This window comes from Psittacula echo, assembly GCF_963264785.1.
Source record: "Psittacula echo genome assembly, chromosome: 30".
Lineage (NCBI taxonomy): Eukaryota > Metazoa > Chordata > Aves > Psittaciformes > Psittacidae > Psittacula > Psittacula echo.
In genome coordinates, this window is record NC_137765.1 from 1,202,516 (window position 1) to 1,219,676 (window position 17,161).

The following is a 17,161-nucleotide window of genomic DNA, read 5'->3' on the forward strand; positions in this document are numbered from 1 at the left end:
GAGGGGGGCTATAGGGGGTGCTGGGGGCCTATAAGGGACCCTGGGGGTCTATAGGGAGCCTTGGTGATATCTAAGGAACTCCAGGGGGGGCCAAAGACCTCTTTGTGGCAATGGGGGGGGGCTTTTAAAGCATCTATAGGGGCCATAGGAACCCTCAACTCCCCCCCCCAGACAACACCCCCATGTCTAACGCATGTGGCTTTATTGAAAGGCTTTGGGGGGGTCACAACAGGACCCCCCCTATAGAAAAGGGGTAGAAAAGAGAAGTGTTAAAAGTCCCCCCCAAAGAAGGGGGGGGAAGCTCTAAAATGGGACCAGCCCAGAGGAAAGGGGGGGTCCGTGTCCCCCCCCCAGTTAATGGTTGGACCCCTCCATCAGCGGGTGGGGGGGCGGCCGCGGGGGGGGCGCCGGGCCAGGCGCTGCTGGGCCAGGAATGAATGAGCCCCCCCGGGGGGGCCCCGCTGTGCCCCCCCCTCCTCCTGCTGCTGCAGCGCCAGGCCCTGGGGGGGAGAGATGGGGTGAGTGGGGATCCCCCCTCAAATACAGGGGGTGGGGGGACACCCCCATAGCACGGTATGAGCACCCCCCCATTCATTAATAACCCCCCTATATAGCCCCCCCCAAATAAGGACCCAAGGGGTCCCTGTGTCCCCATAAGGGTCCCCCCCAAGGAAGGATTTGACCCCTTGGGGTCCCCATGCCCCACTATGGGTGTATATGACCCCCCCCATAGGATGTATATGACCCCCCCATAGGATGTATATGACCCCCCATAGAATGTATATGACCCCCCATTGGATGTATATGACCCCCCATTGGATGTATATGACCCCCCATAGGATGCATATGACCCCCCCATAGAATGTATATGACCCCCAATAGGATGTACATAACCCCCCATAGGATGTATATGACCCCCCATAGGATGTATATGACCCCCCATTAGATGTATATGACTCCCCCATAGGGTATAAATGACCCCCACATAGGGTGTCTATGACCCCCCATAGGATATAAATGACCCCCCCACAGAATGTATATCACCCCCCATAGAGTGTATATGAACCCCCATAGGGTGTCTATGACCCCCCATAGGGTGTATGCGACCTCCCCATAGGGTGTCTATGACCCCCCATAGGGTGTATGCGACCTCCCCATAGGGTGTCTATGACCCCCCATAGGGTGTATGCGACCTCCCCATAGGGTGTCTATGACCCCCCATAGGGTGTCTATGACCCCCCATAGGGTGTATGCGACCTCCCCATAGGGTGTCTATGACCCCCCATAAGGTGTATGCGACCTCCCCATAGGGTGTCTATGACCCCCCATAAGGTGTATGCGACCTCCCCATAGGGTGTCTATGACCCCCCATAAGGTGTATGCGACCTCCCCATAGGGTGTCTATGACCCCCCATAGGGTGTATGCGACCTCCCCATAGGGTGTCTATGACCCCCCACAGGGTGTATGCGACCTCCCCATAGGGTGTCTATGACCCCCCATAGGGTGTCTATGACCCCCCATAGGGTGTATGCGACCTCCCCACAGGGTGTCTATGACCCCCCATAAGGTGTATGCGACCTCCCCATAGGGTGTCTATGACCCCCCATAGGGTGTATACAGCCCCCCCATATGCTCTCCGTGGCCCCCCCTCACCATGTTGTACCAGGCAGTCACCAGCAGCCGCTCTTCCCGCTCCCGCTGCGCCCGGCTCCGCTCCCAGTCACCCTGGGGGGGGGGCAATGGATGATGGGGACCCCCCACCAAGCACCCCCATCACCCCCCCCATCATCCCCTCATCACCTCCTGCACCCCCCCATTACCCCCCCAAGACCCCCCCCATTACCCCTGTGGACCCCCCCATCACCTCCAGGTGCCGGATCAAGGCCTCCTTCTCCTGTAACTGGTTCCGGAGGGTTTGGAGCTCGGGGGCCAGGGGGGGGTCCAGCACCTGCTGGGGGGGGGCAATGTGGGACCCCCCCCCATGTACCCCAATGGACATTTTTGGGGGGGGGTGTCTCATGCACCCAATGGATCCTTAAGGGGGTCTCCAAGCCCCCCCCCCCCATGTACCCAGGCACTTACCTTGTGGCCCCCCCCGCTGTGACCCCATTGGCGCTGCTGCAGCCCCTTCACACACTGCAACCCTATGGGGGGGACACCACACAATGAGGGGGGGGCAAAGCCCCAGAACCAACCCCAGCCCTCCCCCCCCCACCTCCCTGTTCCCCCCCCCCTCACCGCTGCTCTCCTTGTGTGGGTCCAGGTCCTCGTCCCCTTGGAGCTCATCCCTATGGGGAGGATATGGGGGGGGGACATAGGGACAAGCTGCCCCCCCCAATGCATTGGGGCAGCCCCTGTCCCCCCCCTCAATACTTACAGGTCATCAATGGTCTCATCCAGCAGCAGGAACTGGGGGGGGGAATAGGGGGATGAGGGCATATGGAGGGGCAAGAAGGGGGGGCAAGCAGGGACCCCCCCATGCAAATAACACTGCCCCCCCCCAGCACCTCAATGGCCCCCCCATCACTCACCTCTGCTTGGGAGTCCTCCTGTGTTGAGTGTAGAGGGGTCACCCCTGTGGCCTCCAGCCTGGGGGCGGATTTGGGGGTGGGGGGGCATTAGGGATGGGGGGGGCATTGGGGGGGGTATTGGGGTCCCTGTGGCCCCCCCCTTGTCCCCACCTCTCCTGCAGCCGCCGGTTCTCCCTTTGGAGCCGCATCACCGTGTCCCTGGGGGGGGTGTGTCAGAGAAAGGGGGTGAACGGGGGACCCCAAACTTGGGGGGGTTCCATAGAGGGGGGGTCCCATAGATGGGGTCACCCCCCCGGTACCCACCTCAGCTCCGCAGGGACGATTTCAGCCGCCAGGCTCCCAACCAGGGCCCCATCTATGTATTGGGGGGGGGGAGAAAGGGGGGTGCTTGGAGGTGACACCCCCCAAACACACCCTGAGACCCCCCCCCATTGGTTCCTCCCAGCACCCCCAGCGCTAAGTGGGGATTCTCTGATGTCTCGTATAAGGGTTGTGCTCGGGGGGGGGGGGGGAAGGAGGGGATGCACTGTGATCGGAGGGAGGGGTGGTCTGTGGCCGGGGGGGGGTTCTCCTCCCCCCCCCTCCCCCCCCCCAGCACTCACCTGCCTGGCGCAGGCAGCTCTGCTGGAGCTGGGCACAGCGAAGCTCCTCGTTGGCCTCACGCAGCGCATCCCGCTCCTCCTGCAGGCGCTGGGGGGGGGGCAGGGGGATCAGAAGGGGGGGGACACCCAGGGGCATGGGGGGGTCCATGAGGGGTCCATGGGGGTGCCCCCACCTCCTTCTCCTCGCTCAGCGCCTGGTACCGCTCCTGCAGGCAGCGGAACTCGCGCTGCCACTTCTCTGCCCGCAGCGCCGCCTCTGCCCGCTGCCCGCTCAGCTCCTCCACCTGGGCGGGGCCTGCGTTAACCACGCCCCCCCCGCGGCCACCACCCCAGGCCCCGCCCACCAAACCATAGCCACGCCCCCTCCGCCCAGCCCCGCCTCTTTCCCTAAGCCACGCCCCCTACATCGGCCCAATCACAGCCGCCGCGCTTGACCCCGCCCACGAGCCCACAGCCACGCCCCTTGCCATAAACCACGCCCCAGGCCTGCCCTCAGGCCCCGCCCACCTGCCTGCGCGCTGCCTGCAGCCGGGCGCACCCCGCCTGCGCCCGGCTCAGCTCCCGCTCCAGCGCCGCCGCCCGCCGCAGCTGCGCCGCTTCCCGCTCCTCCAGCGCCCGCGCCCGGCGCCGCAGCTCCCCCGTGCGGCCACGGAACGCAACCACCGCCGCCTCCAACCGCCCCGTGCGAGCCGACACCGCCCTGCGGGCACCGGCATAGAGGGGGGCACCCAGGGGACACCCCATAACCCAAAGGGGCACCCCATAACCCAAGGAACACCCCATAACCCAAAGGGGCACCCCATAACCCAAGGAACACCCCATAACCCAAAGGGGCACCCCATAACCCAAAGGGACACCCCATAACTCAAGGAACACCCCATAACCCAAAGGGGCACCCCATAACCCAAGGGACACCCCCCATAACCCAAGGGACACCCCATAACCCAAGGAGCGCCCCATAACCCAAAGGGGCACCCCATAACCCAAAGGGGCACCCCATAACCCAAGGGACACCCCATAACCCAAGGAGCGCCCCATAACCCAAAGGGGCACCCCATAACCCAAGGAACACCCCATAACCCAAAGGGGCACCCCATAACCCAAAGGGACACCCCATAACTCAAGGAACACCCCATAACCCAAAGGGGCACCCCATAACCCAAGCACACCCCATAACCCAAAGGGGCACCCCATAAACCAAGGGGCACCCCATAACCCAAGGGATACCCCTATGACGTGCGGGGGGGTGGGGGGGTGACGGCCGCCACGTGACCCACCGCAGCGCGTCGCGCTCCTCGCGCAGGGCGCGCGCCTCCCCCGCGGGGCCGCGCAGCTGCTCCGCGCGCGCCTGCAGGGCCCGCGCCTCGCGCTCCAGGCGGCGGCAGCGCGCGCGCAGCTCCTCGCGCCCGCCCTCGAGCCTGGCGGGGGGGGGGAGGGAACGGGACGGGACCGAGCGGCGGTGAGCGGGAGCCGCCAGGGGGCGACATCACAAACACCACCAACACCCCCCCCCCCTCCTCCCTAATGGACTGGTCCAGGGGGGTGATGCTGCTGCTCCCATGGGATGCGCACACAGGATGGGGATCCCATGGGATCAATGCAGGGGATGTGGGTCCCATGGGATCTGTGCAGGGAATGTGGGTTCCATGGGATCCATGTAGGGGATGTGGGTCCCATGGGATCCATGCAGGGGATGAGGATCCCACTGGATCCATATAAGGGATGTGGGTCCTATGGGATCTGTGCAAGGGATGGGGATCCCATTGAATCCATATAAGGGATGTGGGTCCCATGGGATCTGTGCACGGAATGTGGGTTCCATGGGATCCATGTAGGGGATGTGGGTCCCATGGGATCCATGCAGGGGATGGGGATCCCATGGGATCCATGCAAGAGATGAGGATCCCATTGAATCCATATAAGGGATGTGGGTCCCATGGGATCTGTGCAGGGGATGGGGATCCTATTTGATCCATGTACGAGATGTGGGCCCCATGGGATCCATGTAGGGGATATGGGTCCCATGGGATCCATGCAGGGGATGGGGATCCTATTGGATTCATATAAGGGATGTGGGTCCCATGGGATCCATGCAGGGGATGGGGATCCCATTGGATTCATATAAGGGATGTGGGTCCTACGGGATCCGTGTAGGGGATGCGGGTCCCACGGGATTCATGTAGGGGATAGGGTCCCAGGGGATCCATATAAGGGATGTGGGTCCCAGGGGATCCATGCAGGGGATGGGGATCCCACTGGATCCATATAAGGCATGTGGGTCCCATGGGATCCATGCAGGGGATGGGGATCCCATTGGATCCATATAAGGGATGTGGGTCCCAGGGGATCCATGCAGGGGATGTGGGATCCCTGCAGGAGATGTGGATCCCACGGGATGCTGCCCCCTCCCGGCCTTTACCGGTCGTTCTCCTCCCGCAGCGCCCGGTTCTCTTCCGCCAAGCGGCCCCGCTCCTCCAGCAGCGCCGACACCTGGGGGGCAGGACCCGGGATCAGGGAGCGGGGGGTGCCCGCATCCCCCCGGGAACATCCCGGCTCCGGGAATGCCGCACCTGCAGCTCCAGCTCCCGGCAGCGCTGCTCGGGCGCCGCGCTCAGGAAGTACGAACTGCGGCCCTGGGGGGGCAAAGGGGGGGGCAGAGAGGTGAGAGGGGGGCCAAGCACCCCAAAACCCCCCCCATTTCCCCCTTATCTACCCCATCATCTGCCCCCCCCCGCCCCATTTACCCCCCCCAACCTGCTCCTCGCTCTCATCCGGCTCCACCATCACCTCCGGGGCCTCTTTATCCAGCAGCTGCAGGGGCACAATGGGGGGGGGGGGGGGGGTTACAACATGGGGGGGTCTTTAGACCCCCCCCCCCAATGACCCCCAACCCCCCCCAAGGTGCCCCCACCTCCTGGATCTCCAGCATCACCACGCGCTGCACCGGCTCCTCCAGGCTCAGGATGCGCTGGATGTACTCTGGGGGGGGGGGGGGGGGGGTATTTATGTGCATTTTGGGGTGTTTGGGGGTGCTGACGGGTGTCTCGGGGATGGTTTCGGGGTGTTATGGGGGGGGTTGGGGTGTTTCGGGGCACTTTAAGGTGGTTTTGGCATTGTCTGGGGTGTTCTGGGGCAGTTTTGGGGTGTTTCGGGGCAGTTTTTGGCTGTTCTGGGGCGGTTTTGGGGTGTTTTGGGGCAGTTTTGGGGTGTTTTGGGCAGTTTTGGGGTGGTTTGGGGCAGTTTTGGGGTATTTTTGGGGTGGTTTTGGGGTGTTTTGGGGTGGTTTTGGGGTGTTTTGGGGTGGTTTTGGGGTGTTTTTGGGGTGTTTTGGGCAGTTTTGGGGTGGTTTTGGGGTGTTTGGGGCGGTTTTGGGGTGGTTTGGGGCAGTTTTGTGGTGTTTTTGGGGTGTTTTGGGGCGTTTTTGGGGTGGTTTGGGGTGGTTTTGGGCAGTTTTGTGGTGTTTTGGGGGTGGTTTTGGGTGTTTTTGGGGTGTTTTGGGGTGGTTTTTGGGGTGTTTTGGGGTGTTTTTGGGGTGTTTTTGGGGTGTTTTTGGGGTGGTTTGGGGTGGTTTGGGGTGGTTTGGGGCAGTTTTGTGGTGTTTTTGGGGTGGTTTTGGGGTGTTTGGGGCAGTTTTGGGGTGGTTTTGGGGTGTTTTGGGGTGTTTTGGGGTGGTTTTGGGGTGGTTTTGGGGTGTTTTGGGCAGTTTTGGGGTGTTTTGGGGTGTTTTGGGCAGTTTTGGGGTGTTTTGGGGTGGTTTTGGGGTGTTTTGGGCTGTTTTGGGGTGGTTTTGGGGTGGTTTTGGGGTGGTTTTGGGGTGGTTTTGGGGTGGTTTTGGGGTGTTTGGGGCAGCTTTGGGGTGTTTTGGGGTGGTTTTGGGGTGTTTTGGGCTGTTTTGGGGTGGTTTTGGGGTGTTTTTGGGGCAGTTTTGTGGTGTTTTTGGGGTGGTTTTGGGGTGTTTTGGGCAGTTTTGGGGTGGTTTTGGGGTGCTGTGGGGTGCCCCCACCTTCCCTCCTCGGGCAGCTGACAGCGCAGCCCAGCACCAGCCGCACCATCCTGCGCAGCTCCTCGGGGTCAGCGCCCTGAGCCGCCAGCACCACATCGGGTACGTGATGCTCCGCCACCGCCTGGCCCAGCACCTATGGGGGGGGGTCATGGGGGGCGGCCCCGCTTTGGGGTCCCCCCCACCCCTAAAAAGGCCCCCCCCCCCCCCCCACTTACATCCTGCCAGTACTCGAGGAGGCTCTGCAGCACCTTCCGCAGGTTGCTCACCTATGGGGGGGCACAAATGGGACTCCCCCCCCCCGAGCCCCAAATGACCCCCCCAGAGCCCAAAATACCCCCCCCAGAGCCCATAATGAGCCCCTTGATGCCCTAAATGCCGCCTTGGACCCCCAAAACGCCCCCCCCAGACCCCAAAACTCCCTCCCCCCCATGACCCCCCATGGGGCTCTCCCCGTGCCCCCCCCACCTTCAGCCTCCAGTTGTCCCCAGCATCATCCCGGATGAGGCCCAGCCATGTCTCATTGAACCACGAGGAGTCACTGGGGGGGGGACACACATTAAATGGGGGGGGTCCCCCTATATTAGACCCCTATGGGGGGGTCCCCGTGTGCGCCCCCCCCCGGTACTCACATGCTGTGCAGGACATAGGCCAGGACCACGCCATTGGCCAGGTCCTGGGGGGAGGCACAAGGCGAGGGGGGGGCGAAGGTCTGGAGCTAAAGGGGGGGCCCCCCCGAACACACTTAGGGTGGGGGAGGGGCAATTTATGTTCCCCCCCCCCCCATAAATGGGGAGCCCCCAAGGGGGGAGGGAAGAGGCCCCCCACCTTGGTAGCTTCAATAGGGACAATGGGGCACCAGAGGGCTCCCCCCCCCCGTTAACGGGGGGCAAAGGGCAACGGGGGGGGCAAAGGGCAACGGAGGGGGGAAGGAAGTGAAACGTGGGGGGCAAAGAGCACCAAGGGGGGGTCACAGGGCTCAATGGGGGGGGTCACAGGGTTCAATGGGGGGGTCACAGGGCCCAATGGGTGGGTCACAGGGTTCAATGGGGGGGTCACAGGGTTCAATGGGGGGGTCACAGGGCCCAATGGGGGGGTCACAGGGCCCAATGGGGGGGTCACAGGGCCCAATGGGGGGGTCACAGGACCCGGCCCCACTTACCCACGTGAGCAGCGCCCCGCACACGTCCCGCCCCGCCGCCGCCGCCATGTCCGCCGGAGGGGCCCAGCGAGGCGCGCCTAGAGCGGCCTCACCTGCCGGCCCCGCCCCACCCCGCCGGCGGCGGCTACGCCCCCTGCCGGCCCCGCCCCGCCGCCCATTCCCGAGCGGTCCTCCTGGGCGACAGAGACGCGCCTAGAGCGGCCCCCTCTCCCGCGCCGCCATGTTAAGGCCGGGCGCCGCGGCTGACTCAGCTCCGCGTCACCGGCCGCTCCCCGCCACCTCCCCCCCCCCTTCCCGCCATTGGCGGGGTCGCCTTCGCTGACGTCAGCGACGCACTCGGTGCCCTCGGTTGCGTCATCGCCGGGGGTAGGGGAGCGGCACCGGTAACCCTGGGGGGGGGGGAAATCAGCGCCATCGCCATGGCAACAAGTGGCGTCACTTCCGGGTAAGCCCCCGTGGCCTGGTATGACCCCAAGCCCCCCCCGACCGCCCTCAGTGTGACCCCAAGACCCCCCCAATTGACTGCGCGGGGGGGGCCCAAATCAACCCCGTTCCCCCCCTCGTGCCTCAGGTTCCCCACTGGGGGGGTCACGGGGGGGAGGGCCCTGACTCAGGAGCGGAACCAGCCCCAAAATCCCCTAAAATCCCCTTAAATCCGTGCCGGGGGGGGGCGCCCCCCCCCCCGGAAAGTCCCGCGGAGGTGGGGGGGGGAGGGAACCCCACACACGTGACTTCATGCGTGAACACGTGTGTGCGGCCCAGCCCCGCCCCGGCACGTTGGGGCCTGCCACCGGTTAACGCGGGTCTGCGCCCCCAGGGGCTCCCATTGAGAGCCAGGACCCCCCCATTGCCCCCAGTATAACCCAGGACCCCCCATTGCCCCCAGTATAACCCAGGACCCCCCCATTGCCCCCAGTATAACCCAGGACCCCCCATTGCCCCCAGTATAACCCAGGACCTCCCCATTGCCCCCAGCATAACCCAGGACCCCCCAGTATAACCCAGGATCCCCCCCCATTGCCCCCAGTATAACCCAGGACCCCCTCATTGCCCCCAGTATAACCCAGGATCCCGCCCCATTGCCCCCAGTATAACCCAGGACCCCCCCATTGCCCCCAGTATAACCCAGGACCCCCCCATTGCCCCCAGTATAACCCAGGACCCCCCATTGCCCCCAGTATAACCCAGGATCCCACCCCATTGCCCCCAGTATAACCCAGGACCCCCCAGTATAACCCAGGATCCCCCCCCATTGCCCCCAGTATAACCCAGGACCCCCCAGTATAACCCAGGATCCCCCCCCATTGCCCCCAGTATAACCCAGGACCCCCCCATTGCCCCCAGTATAACCCAGGATCCCACCCCATTACCCCCAGTATAACTCAGGACCCCCCCATTGCCCCCAGTATAACCCAGGACCCCCCAGTATAACCCAGGACCTCCCCATTGCCCCCAGTATAACCCAGGACCTCCCCATTGCCCCCAGTATAACCCAGGACCCCCCAGTATAACCCAGGATCCTCCCCCATTGCCCCCAGTATAACCCAGGACCCCCCAGTATAACCCAGGATCCTCCCCCATTGCCCCCAGTATAACCCAGGACCCCCCAGTATAGCCCAGGACCTCCCCATTGCCCCCAGTACGGCCCCAGTGCCCCCCATGCGCACACGTGTTTTCCCCCCGCCACACGTTGGCCCCGCCCCTTCCGCGCAGGGGGGCGTGGCCTGCGGCGCCTCAGCCAATAGGGGCGCGCTTCCGTCGCGGCTGGGTATAAGGCGGGCGGAGCCGGTGGCCGCGGGTTCGAGTCTCGCCGCGGCCGCTGCCTGCGGTTCCCCGGTGCGGCCGCGTGTGTGCGGGGATGGAGCCGCCGTTCTACCGGCCCGCGCCCTTCCCCGGCGGCTTCTGCCGCCCCGAACCCGACTACGGGGCGGTACCAGCGGCGCTGCAACCGGGCCCCCCACAGGAGCCGTTCCGTGCGTTGAAACCGGTGTCGTGCCCCGACGGCGGCTTCTTCGGTTCAACCGGTACCGGCGGCTTCTTCTACCCGGGGGCCGGGGAGCGCGACGGCTTCACCGGCAGCTTCGCGCAGGCGCTGGACGAGTTGCACCAACCGGGGCCGCCCAACGTGACGTTACCGGAGCCACCGGGACTGGCGGCGGCGGCGGCAGCGGCCGCGGGGGGGGGACCCTACCCGGGTGTCCCCGGTGCTGCGGTGGAAGCGGCGGAAGCGACCGAACCGGGCCCGGATTCGCCGGAACGGCTTCAAGCGGAGCGGCGGCGGCTGCGGAACCGGTTGGCCGCGAGTCGGTGCCGGCGGCGGAAGCTGGAGCGCATCGCCCGCTTGGAGCAACGGGTGCGGGGGCTCCGCGCTCAGAACGCGGCCTTAGCGGCCACCGCCGCCGGGCTCCGCGCTCAGGTGCGGCGGCTCCGCGGCTCCGTCCGGGACCACGCCGGGTCCGGTTGCCCGTTACCCCCCGGGGCTGCCCTCGGCTTCTGAACGGAGCGGACCCCCATGGACGCCCCGGGACCGGGCACCGGCTGGACCGTGAGTGCAGCGCCTCCGGGATGGACGCGGACCCAACACGGACCCTGGACTGAGCCCCCGCTATGGACACCCCAATGGGGCCTGCAGGACCAGGCACCCCCCACAGCGTGGGGTTGGGGGGACCCCCCCCAGGCCTGCGGGAACGGGACCTGAGGGACCCACCGGGGACCCCAAAACCGGGCCTGGGGTCCCCCCCCATGGTGCGAACCCCCCCTGCAGCGGGGACGCACCCACTTTGCCCCCCCAAATCTTGATTCAATGAGGGGGGCTGAGTGCACCCCAAAACGGGGGAGCAAAGGGGGGCACCCCCCCGATGACGTTTACAGCCCCCTGGGGGGAGTGGGGGCAGCGTTTTGATGACGTGTTTTGTACGTTTGTATTTAATTAATAATAATAATTGTAATAATGGGTTTAATTGCGTTAATTGGGGGGGTTGGGAACCCCCTTATTGGTTCCCCCATTACCCCCCCTTTATCCGCTCGTCACCGGAAGAGGGCGGGGCTGGGGCTTTCCCCGTTGACGTCACCATGCCCATATATGGGCCGGCGGAGAGCGTTCCGGGAGCCCCCTCCCGCGCTGCTGGGAAAAGGCGCCCCCCTCCTGAGGCCACGCCCCCTTCCCCTTAAACCCCGCCCTTGCCCCGCGTTGGCGCGCTCTTGAGGCTCCGCCCCCTTATGCCACGCCCCTGCCATGGCGTTGGCGCGCTTGGAGCGGGCCCCCTCGGGCTCCGGTCCCTTCGGGTCCCCCGTTCCCGCCCGGTGCCGGGACCGGCCCTGCGCGGTCGGCGTGGACGAGGCGGGCCGGGGGCCGGTGCTGGGTGAGACCACGGCGCCCGGGGGGGGGGGGGGTTGTCCCGGTTCTGGTCGCCCCGGTTTAACGCCCACGTGTCCGGTTGAACCCCCCCCCCCAGGACCGATGGTTTATGCTATCTGCTACTGCCCATTGGAAGAGCTGGAGGCGCTGGAGGCGCTGGGGGTGGCAGGTTTGGGGGGTCCTGGGATGGGTTGGGGGGTGCTGGGATGCGTGTGTGGGTCTCCAGGGGGAGTTGGGGATGCCATGGGGGGTATTGGGGGTGAACGGGGGGTATTGTGGTCCATGGGGGGGATATTAGTGGTACATGGAGGGGTATTGGGGGTCAATGGAGGGGTTATTGGGGGTCAGTGGGGGTTACTGGGGTCAATGGGGGGTTATTGTGGTCAATGAGAGGGTATTGGGGATCAATGGAGAGTATTGTGGTCAATGGAGGGGTATTGGACGTCGGGGGGGTATTGGGGGTCAATGGGCTGATATTGTGGTCAATGAGAGAGTATTGGGGGTCAATGAGGAAGTATTGTGGTCAATGGGGCGTATTGGAGGTCAATGGGGGGTTATTGGTGTCAGTGGGGGTTATTGGGGTGAATGGGGGGTATTGGTGTCAATGGGGGTTGTTGGGGTGAATGGGGGTTATTGGGGTGAATGTGGGTTATTGGTGTCTATGGGGGTTGTTGGGGTGAATGGGGGTTATTGGTGTCAATGGGGGTTATTGGGGTGAATGGGGGTTATTGGTGTCAATGGGGGGTTATTGGGGTGAATGGGGGTTATTGGTGTCAATGGGGGTTATTGTTGTCAATGGGGGGTTATTGGTGTCAATGGGGGGTTATTGGTGTCAATGGGGGTTATTGGGGTGAATGGGGGTTATTGGTGTCAATGGAGGTTATTGGGGTGAATGGGGGTTATTGGTGTCAATGGGGGGTTATTGGTGTCAATGGGGGTTATTGGGGTGAATGGGGGTTATTGGTGTCAATGGGGGGTTATTGGGGTGAATGGGGGTTATTGGTGTCAATGGGGGGTTATTGGTGTCAATGGGGGTTATTGGGGTGAATGGGGGTTATTGGTGTCAATGGGGGGTTATTGGGGTGAATGGGGGTTATTGGTGTCAATGGGGGTTATTGTTGTCAATGGGGGTTATTGGTGTCAATGGGGGTTATTGTTGTCAATGGGGGGTTATTGGGGTGAATGGGGGTTATTGGTGTCAATGGGGGTTATTGGTGTCAATGGGGGTTATTGGGGTGAATGGGGGTTATTGGTGTCAATGGGGGTTATTGGTGTCAATGGGGGTTATTGGTGTCAATGGGGGGTTATTGGGGTGAATGGGGGTTATTGGTGTCAATGGGGGTTATTGGTGTCAATGGGGGTTATTGGTGTCAATGGGGGGTTATTGGGGTGAATGGGGGTTATTGGTGTCAATGGGGGGTTATTGGTGTCAATGGGGGTTATTGGTGTCAATGGGGGGTCCCTGCCCGCCCCCCCAGACTCGAAGGCGCTGTCGGAGGCCGAGCGCGAGCGCCGCTTCGCGCTGCTGGAGGGGGCCGGGGACGTCGTGGGCTGGGCGCTGCACGTGCTGCCCCCCCAGCACATCTCTGCCTGCATGCAGCGCCGGTGAGGGCCCCCCCGACCCCAATGGACCCCTCCAGAGACCCCAAACCGCCCCATGGACACCAATGGACCCCAAACCCCCTCAAGGACCCTCCATGGAGCCCCCCATAGACCCCCAAACCCCCCATGGACCTCCCATAGTCCCCAATGGACCCCAAACCCCCCATGGGCCCAAATAGACCACTGCCATAGACCCCAATGGGCCCCAAGCCCCCCCATGGACCCCCCCATAGTCCCCAATGGACCCCAAACCCCCCATGGGCCCAAATAGACCACCGCCATAGACCCCAATGGGCCCCAAGCCCCCCCATTGACCCCAATGGACCCCAAGCCCCCCCATCGACCCCCCCATAGACCCCAATGGACCCCAAGCCCCCCCATGGACCCCCCCATAGACCCCAATGGACCCCAAGCCCCCTCATGGACCGCCCCATAGACCCCAATGGACCCCAAGCCCCCCCATGGACCCCCCCATAGACCCCAATGGACCCCAAGCCCCCCCATGGACCCCCCGATAGACCCCAATGGACCCCAAGCCCCCCCATGGACCCCCCCATAGACCCCAATGGACCCCAAGCCCCCCCATGGACCCCCCCATAGACCCCAATGGACCCCAAGCCCCCTCATGGACCGCCCCATAGACCCCAATGGACCTCAAGCCCCCCCATGGACCCCCCCATAGACCCCAATGGACCCCAAGCCCCCCCATGGACCCCCCCATAGACCCCAATGGACCCCAGACCCCTCTCTTAGAGCCAAGTACAACCTGAACGAGCTGTCACATGACACGGCCATGGGCCTGGTGCAGTTCGCGCTGGACAGCGGCGTGCAGGTGGCGGAGGTGAGGTTGGGGGGGGCCCGGTGGGTTTGGGGTGGGTTTGGGGTGATTTGGGGTGGTTTTTGGTGGTTTTGGGTGATTTGGGGTGGGTTTTGGGTGATTTGGGGTGGTTTTGGGGTGGTTTTGGGTGATTTGGGGTGGTTTTGGGGTGGTTTTGGGGTGGTTTGGGGTGGTTTTGGGGTGGTTTTGGGGTGATTCGGGGTGGTTTTGGGGTGGTTTGGGGTGGTTTTGGGGTGGGTTTGGGGTGGGTTTGGGGTGGTTTTGGGGTGATTTGGGGTGGTTTGGGGTGGGTTTGGGGTGGTTTGGGGTGGTTTTGGGGTGGTTTTGGGGTGATTTGGGGTGGTTTTGGGGTGGTTTGGGGTGGGTTTGGGGTGGTTTGGGGTGGTTTGGGGTGGTTTTGGGGTGGTTTTGGGGTGGTTTTGGGGTGATTTGGGGTGGTTTTGGGGTGGTTTGGGGTGGGTTTGGGGTGGTTTGGGGTGGTTTTGGGGTGATTTGGGGTGGTTTTAGGGTGGTTTGGGGTGGGTTTGGGGTGGTTTGGGGTGGTTTTGGGGTGGTTTGGGGTGGTTTTGGGGTGATTTGGGGTGATTTGGGGTGGTTTGGGGTGGTTTTGGGTGGTTGTGGGGTGATTTGGGGTGGTTTTAGGGTGGTTTGGGGTGGGTTTGGGGTGGTTTGGGGTGGTTTTGGGGTGGTTTGGGGGTGGTTTTGGGGTGATTTGGGGTGATTTGGGGTGGTTTGGGGTGGTTTTGGGTGGTTGTGGGGTGATTTGGGGTGGTTTTGGGGTGATTTTGGGGTAGTTTTGGGGTGATTTCAGGCTGTTTCGGGGCTCCCCCAGCTCCTGGTGGACACGGTGGGCCCGGCGGAGCCGTACGCGGCGAAGCTGCGGCTGCGGTTCCCGGGGCTGGGGGTCACCGTTTGCCCCCGCGCCGACAGCAGCTTCCCCGTGGTGAGCGCGGCCAGCATCTGCGCCAAGGTGGGGACCCCCCATAGCGCCCCATAGCGCCCCATAGCGCCCCATAGCGCCCAGCATCTGCGCCAAGGTGGGGACCCCCCATAGCGCCCCATAGCGCCCCATAGCCCCCAGCATCTGCGCCAAGGTGGGGACCCCCCATAGCGCCCCATAGCGCCCCATAGCCCTCAGCATCTGCGCCAAGGTGGGGAACCCCCATAGCGCCCCATAGCACCCCATAGCCCCCATAGTGCCCCCATAGCCCCCAGCATCTGCGCCAAGGTGGGGACGCCCCATAGCGCCCCATAGCACCCCATAGCCCCCATAGTGCCCCATAGCCCCCAGCATCTGCGCCAAGGTGGGGACCCCCCATAGCGCCCCATAGCGCCCCATAGCGCCCCATAGCCCTCAGCATCTGCGCCAAGGTGGGGACCCCCCATAGCGCCCCATAGCGCCCCAGCATCTGCGCCAAGGTGGGGACCCCCATGGCACCCCCTATGGCCCCCCCCATACCCCCAATGGCACCCCCCGACCCCCCCCTAAATCCCCCATAACTGCCCCAAACCCCCCCCCATCACCCCCCTAAAACCTCTCAGGACCCCCCCAGGACCCCCCCATCCCGGTGCCCCCCCATAGGTAGCCCGTGACCACGCTCTCAAGCACTGGGTGTTCGAGGAGGATTTGGGCACCATTGACCGCGATTACGGCTCCGGGTACCCCAATGGTGAGGATGGAACCAATGGGAGGGGGGAAGGGGGGGGGCGTGGGGGGGAGAGCACCCCTCCAACACGTTGTGGGGGGGGCCCCCCCTGAGACCCCCCCCCCCCCCCCATCCCATCGCAGACCCCAAGACCAAGGAGTGGCTGCGCAGGAGCCTGGAGCCCGTGTTCGGCTTCCCCCGCCTCGTGCGCTTCAGCTGGGCCACGGCCCGGGAGCTGCTGCGGGGCGGGGGGGTCCCCGTGACGTGGTACGGACCGGGGGGGGGGGGGGGGGGGGCAAGGAGTGGAGGGGTCCCCATGTAGTGAAGGGAGGGGGGGATGGAGGGGATCCCCCCCCCATGATGTGTTATGGGAGGGCCCCCGTAGGAACAGGGTCCCCATAAAGCGGGGGGGCTCATAAAGTGAGATTAAGGGGGGAGTCCTCATATGAAGGGGGGGGCCCATAGGCACAAGGTCCCCATAAAGGGATCTAAAGGGGGGGGGCTTATAAAGTGAGATTAAGGGGGGAGCCCTTATATGAAGGGGGGTCCCCATAAAGAAATAAGAAGGGGAGGCCTTTATGAACAGGGTCCCCATAAAGTGGTATAAGGGGGGCAGAAAGTGATATTAAGAGAGGAGCTCTCATAAGAAGGGGGGCCCCATAGGAACAGGGACCCCATAAAGGGATATAAAGGTAGGGGGGGTCATAAAGTGGTATAAAGGGGGGGCCCATAAAGTGATATTAAGGGGGGAGTCCTCATATTAAGGGGGGGGATCATAGGAACAGGGTCCTCATATGGGGGGGGGCCCATAAGGTGGTAATAAGGGGGGAGTCCTCATATGAAGGGGGGGCCCCATAGGAACAGGGACCCCATAAAGTGGTATAAGGGGGGGCCCATAAAGTGGAATTAAGGGGGGGGGCCCAATGTATGGTGTAAGGGTGGGGGTCCCCCTAAAGAGATATAAAGGGGGAACCCATAGGGTGGAACAGGGGGGTCTGGTCAACGGGAGGGGTCTGTGTATTGGGGTGGACACATGGGGGGGTCTGTGCCCCCCCCCCCGCTGTCCCTGACCCCCCCCATTCTTCCCCCCCTCCCAGGGCTGATGAGGACCCCGAGGGCGACCCCACGGCCCCCCCCTCCCTTCTGTCCTACTTTGCCCGCAGCCCCCCCCAGGGACCCCCCCGCCGCCCCCCCCACCGCTTCTTCCAGGAGCGGAGGCTGCGGCCCCTGGATGAGCTCTGACCCCCCCCAAAGAGACCACCCCCAAAAGTGAGCCCCAATAAAACAACAGGAAAAGACCCAAAATCCACTATTTCGGGGGGGGGCTCTATGAGTTTGGGGGTGTCAATGGGGTTGGGGGGGTTCTATGGGTCTGGGGGGGTCTTTGAGTTTGGGGGTGTCAATGGGGTTGGGGGGGTTCT

At 63.8% G+C, this 17,161-nt stretch overlaps 3 protein-coding genes across 3 annotated transcripts; 2 read left to right on the top strand and 1 right to left on the bottom strand.

Moving 5' to 3' along the window:
- Positions 1-374: 374 nt before the first annotated feature.
- LOC308231096 (protein Hook homolog 2-like) lies at positions 375-8,344 on the bottom strand (the record flags this gene model as incomplete). Its single annotated transcript, XM_080636206.1, has 22 exons — positions 375-500; positions 1,655-1,726; positions 1,866-2,035; positions 2,080-2,145; positions 2,240-2,289; positions 2,379-2,410; positions 2,533-2,590; positions 2,683-2,730; positions 2,836-2,887; positions 3,135-3,222; positions 3,308-3,418; positions 3,642-3,834; positions 4,412-4,552; positions 5,554-5,624; positions 5,705-5,767; positions 5,889-5,945; positions 6,046-6,113; positions 7,138-7,270; positions 7,353-7,403; positions 7,603-7,675; positions 7,767-7,852; positions 8,297-8,344. 22 exons carry the CDS (start codon positions 8,342-8,344, stop codon positions 375-377), a joined length of 1,857 nt encoding a protein of 618 aa, XP_080492332.1.
- A 1,671-nt stretch (positions 8,345-10,015) lies between these two features.
- On the top strand, positions 10,016-11,238 carry LOC308231039 (transcription factor JunB-like). The gene has a single exon (XM_080636138.1). The coding sequence runs from the start codon at positions 10,155-10,157 to the stop codon at positions 10,791-10,793; it is 639 nt and encodes a 212-aa protein (XP_080492264.1). The 5' UTR covers positions 10,016-10,154; the 3' UTR covers positions 10,794-11,238.
- A 266-nt stretch (positions 11,239-11,504) lies between these two features.
- RNASEH2A (ribonuclease H2 subunit A) lies at positions 11,505-16,982 on the top strand (the record flags this gene model as incomplete). The annotated part of the gene is made up of 8 exons (XM_080636144.1): positions 11,505-11,658; positions 11,752-11,823; positions 13,133-13,259; positions 14,010-14,097; positions 14,927-15,064; positions 15,677-15,764; positions 15,884-16,007; positions 16,838-16,982. Exons 1-8 carry the CDS (start codon positions 11,532-11,534, stop codon positions 16,980-16,982), a joined length of 909 nt encoding a protein of 302 aa, XP_080492270.1. The 5' UTR covers positions 11,505-11,531.
- Between the last annotated feature and the right edge of the window lie 179 nt (positions 16,983-17,161).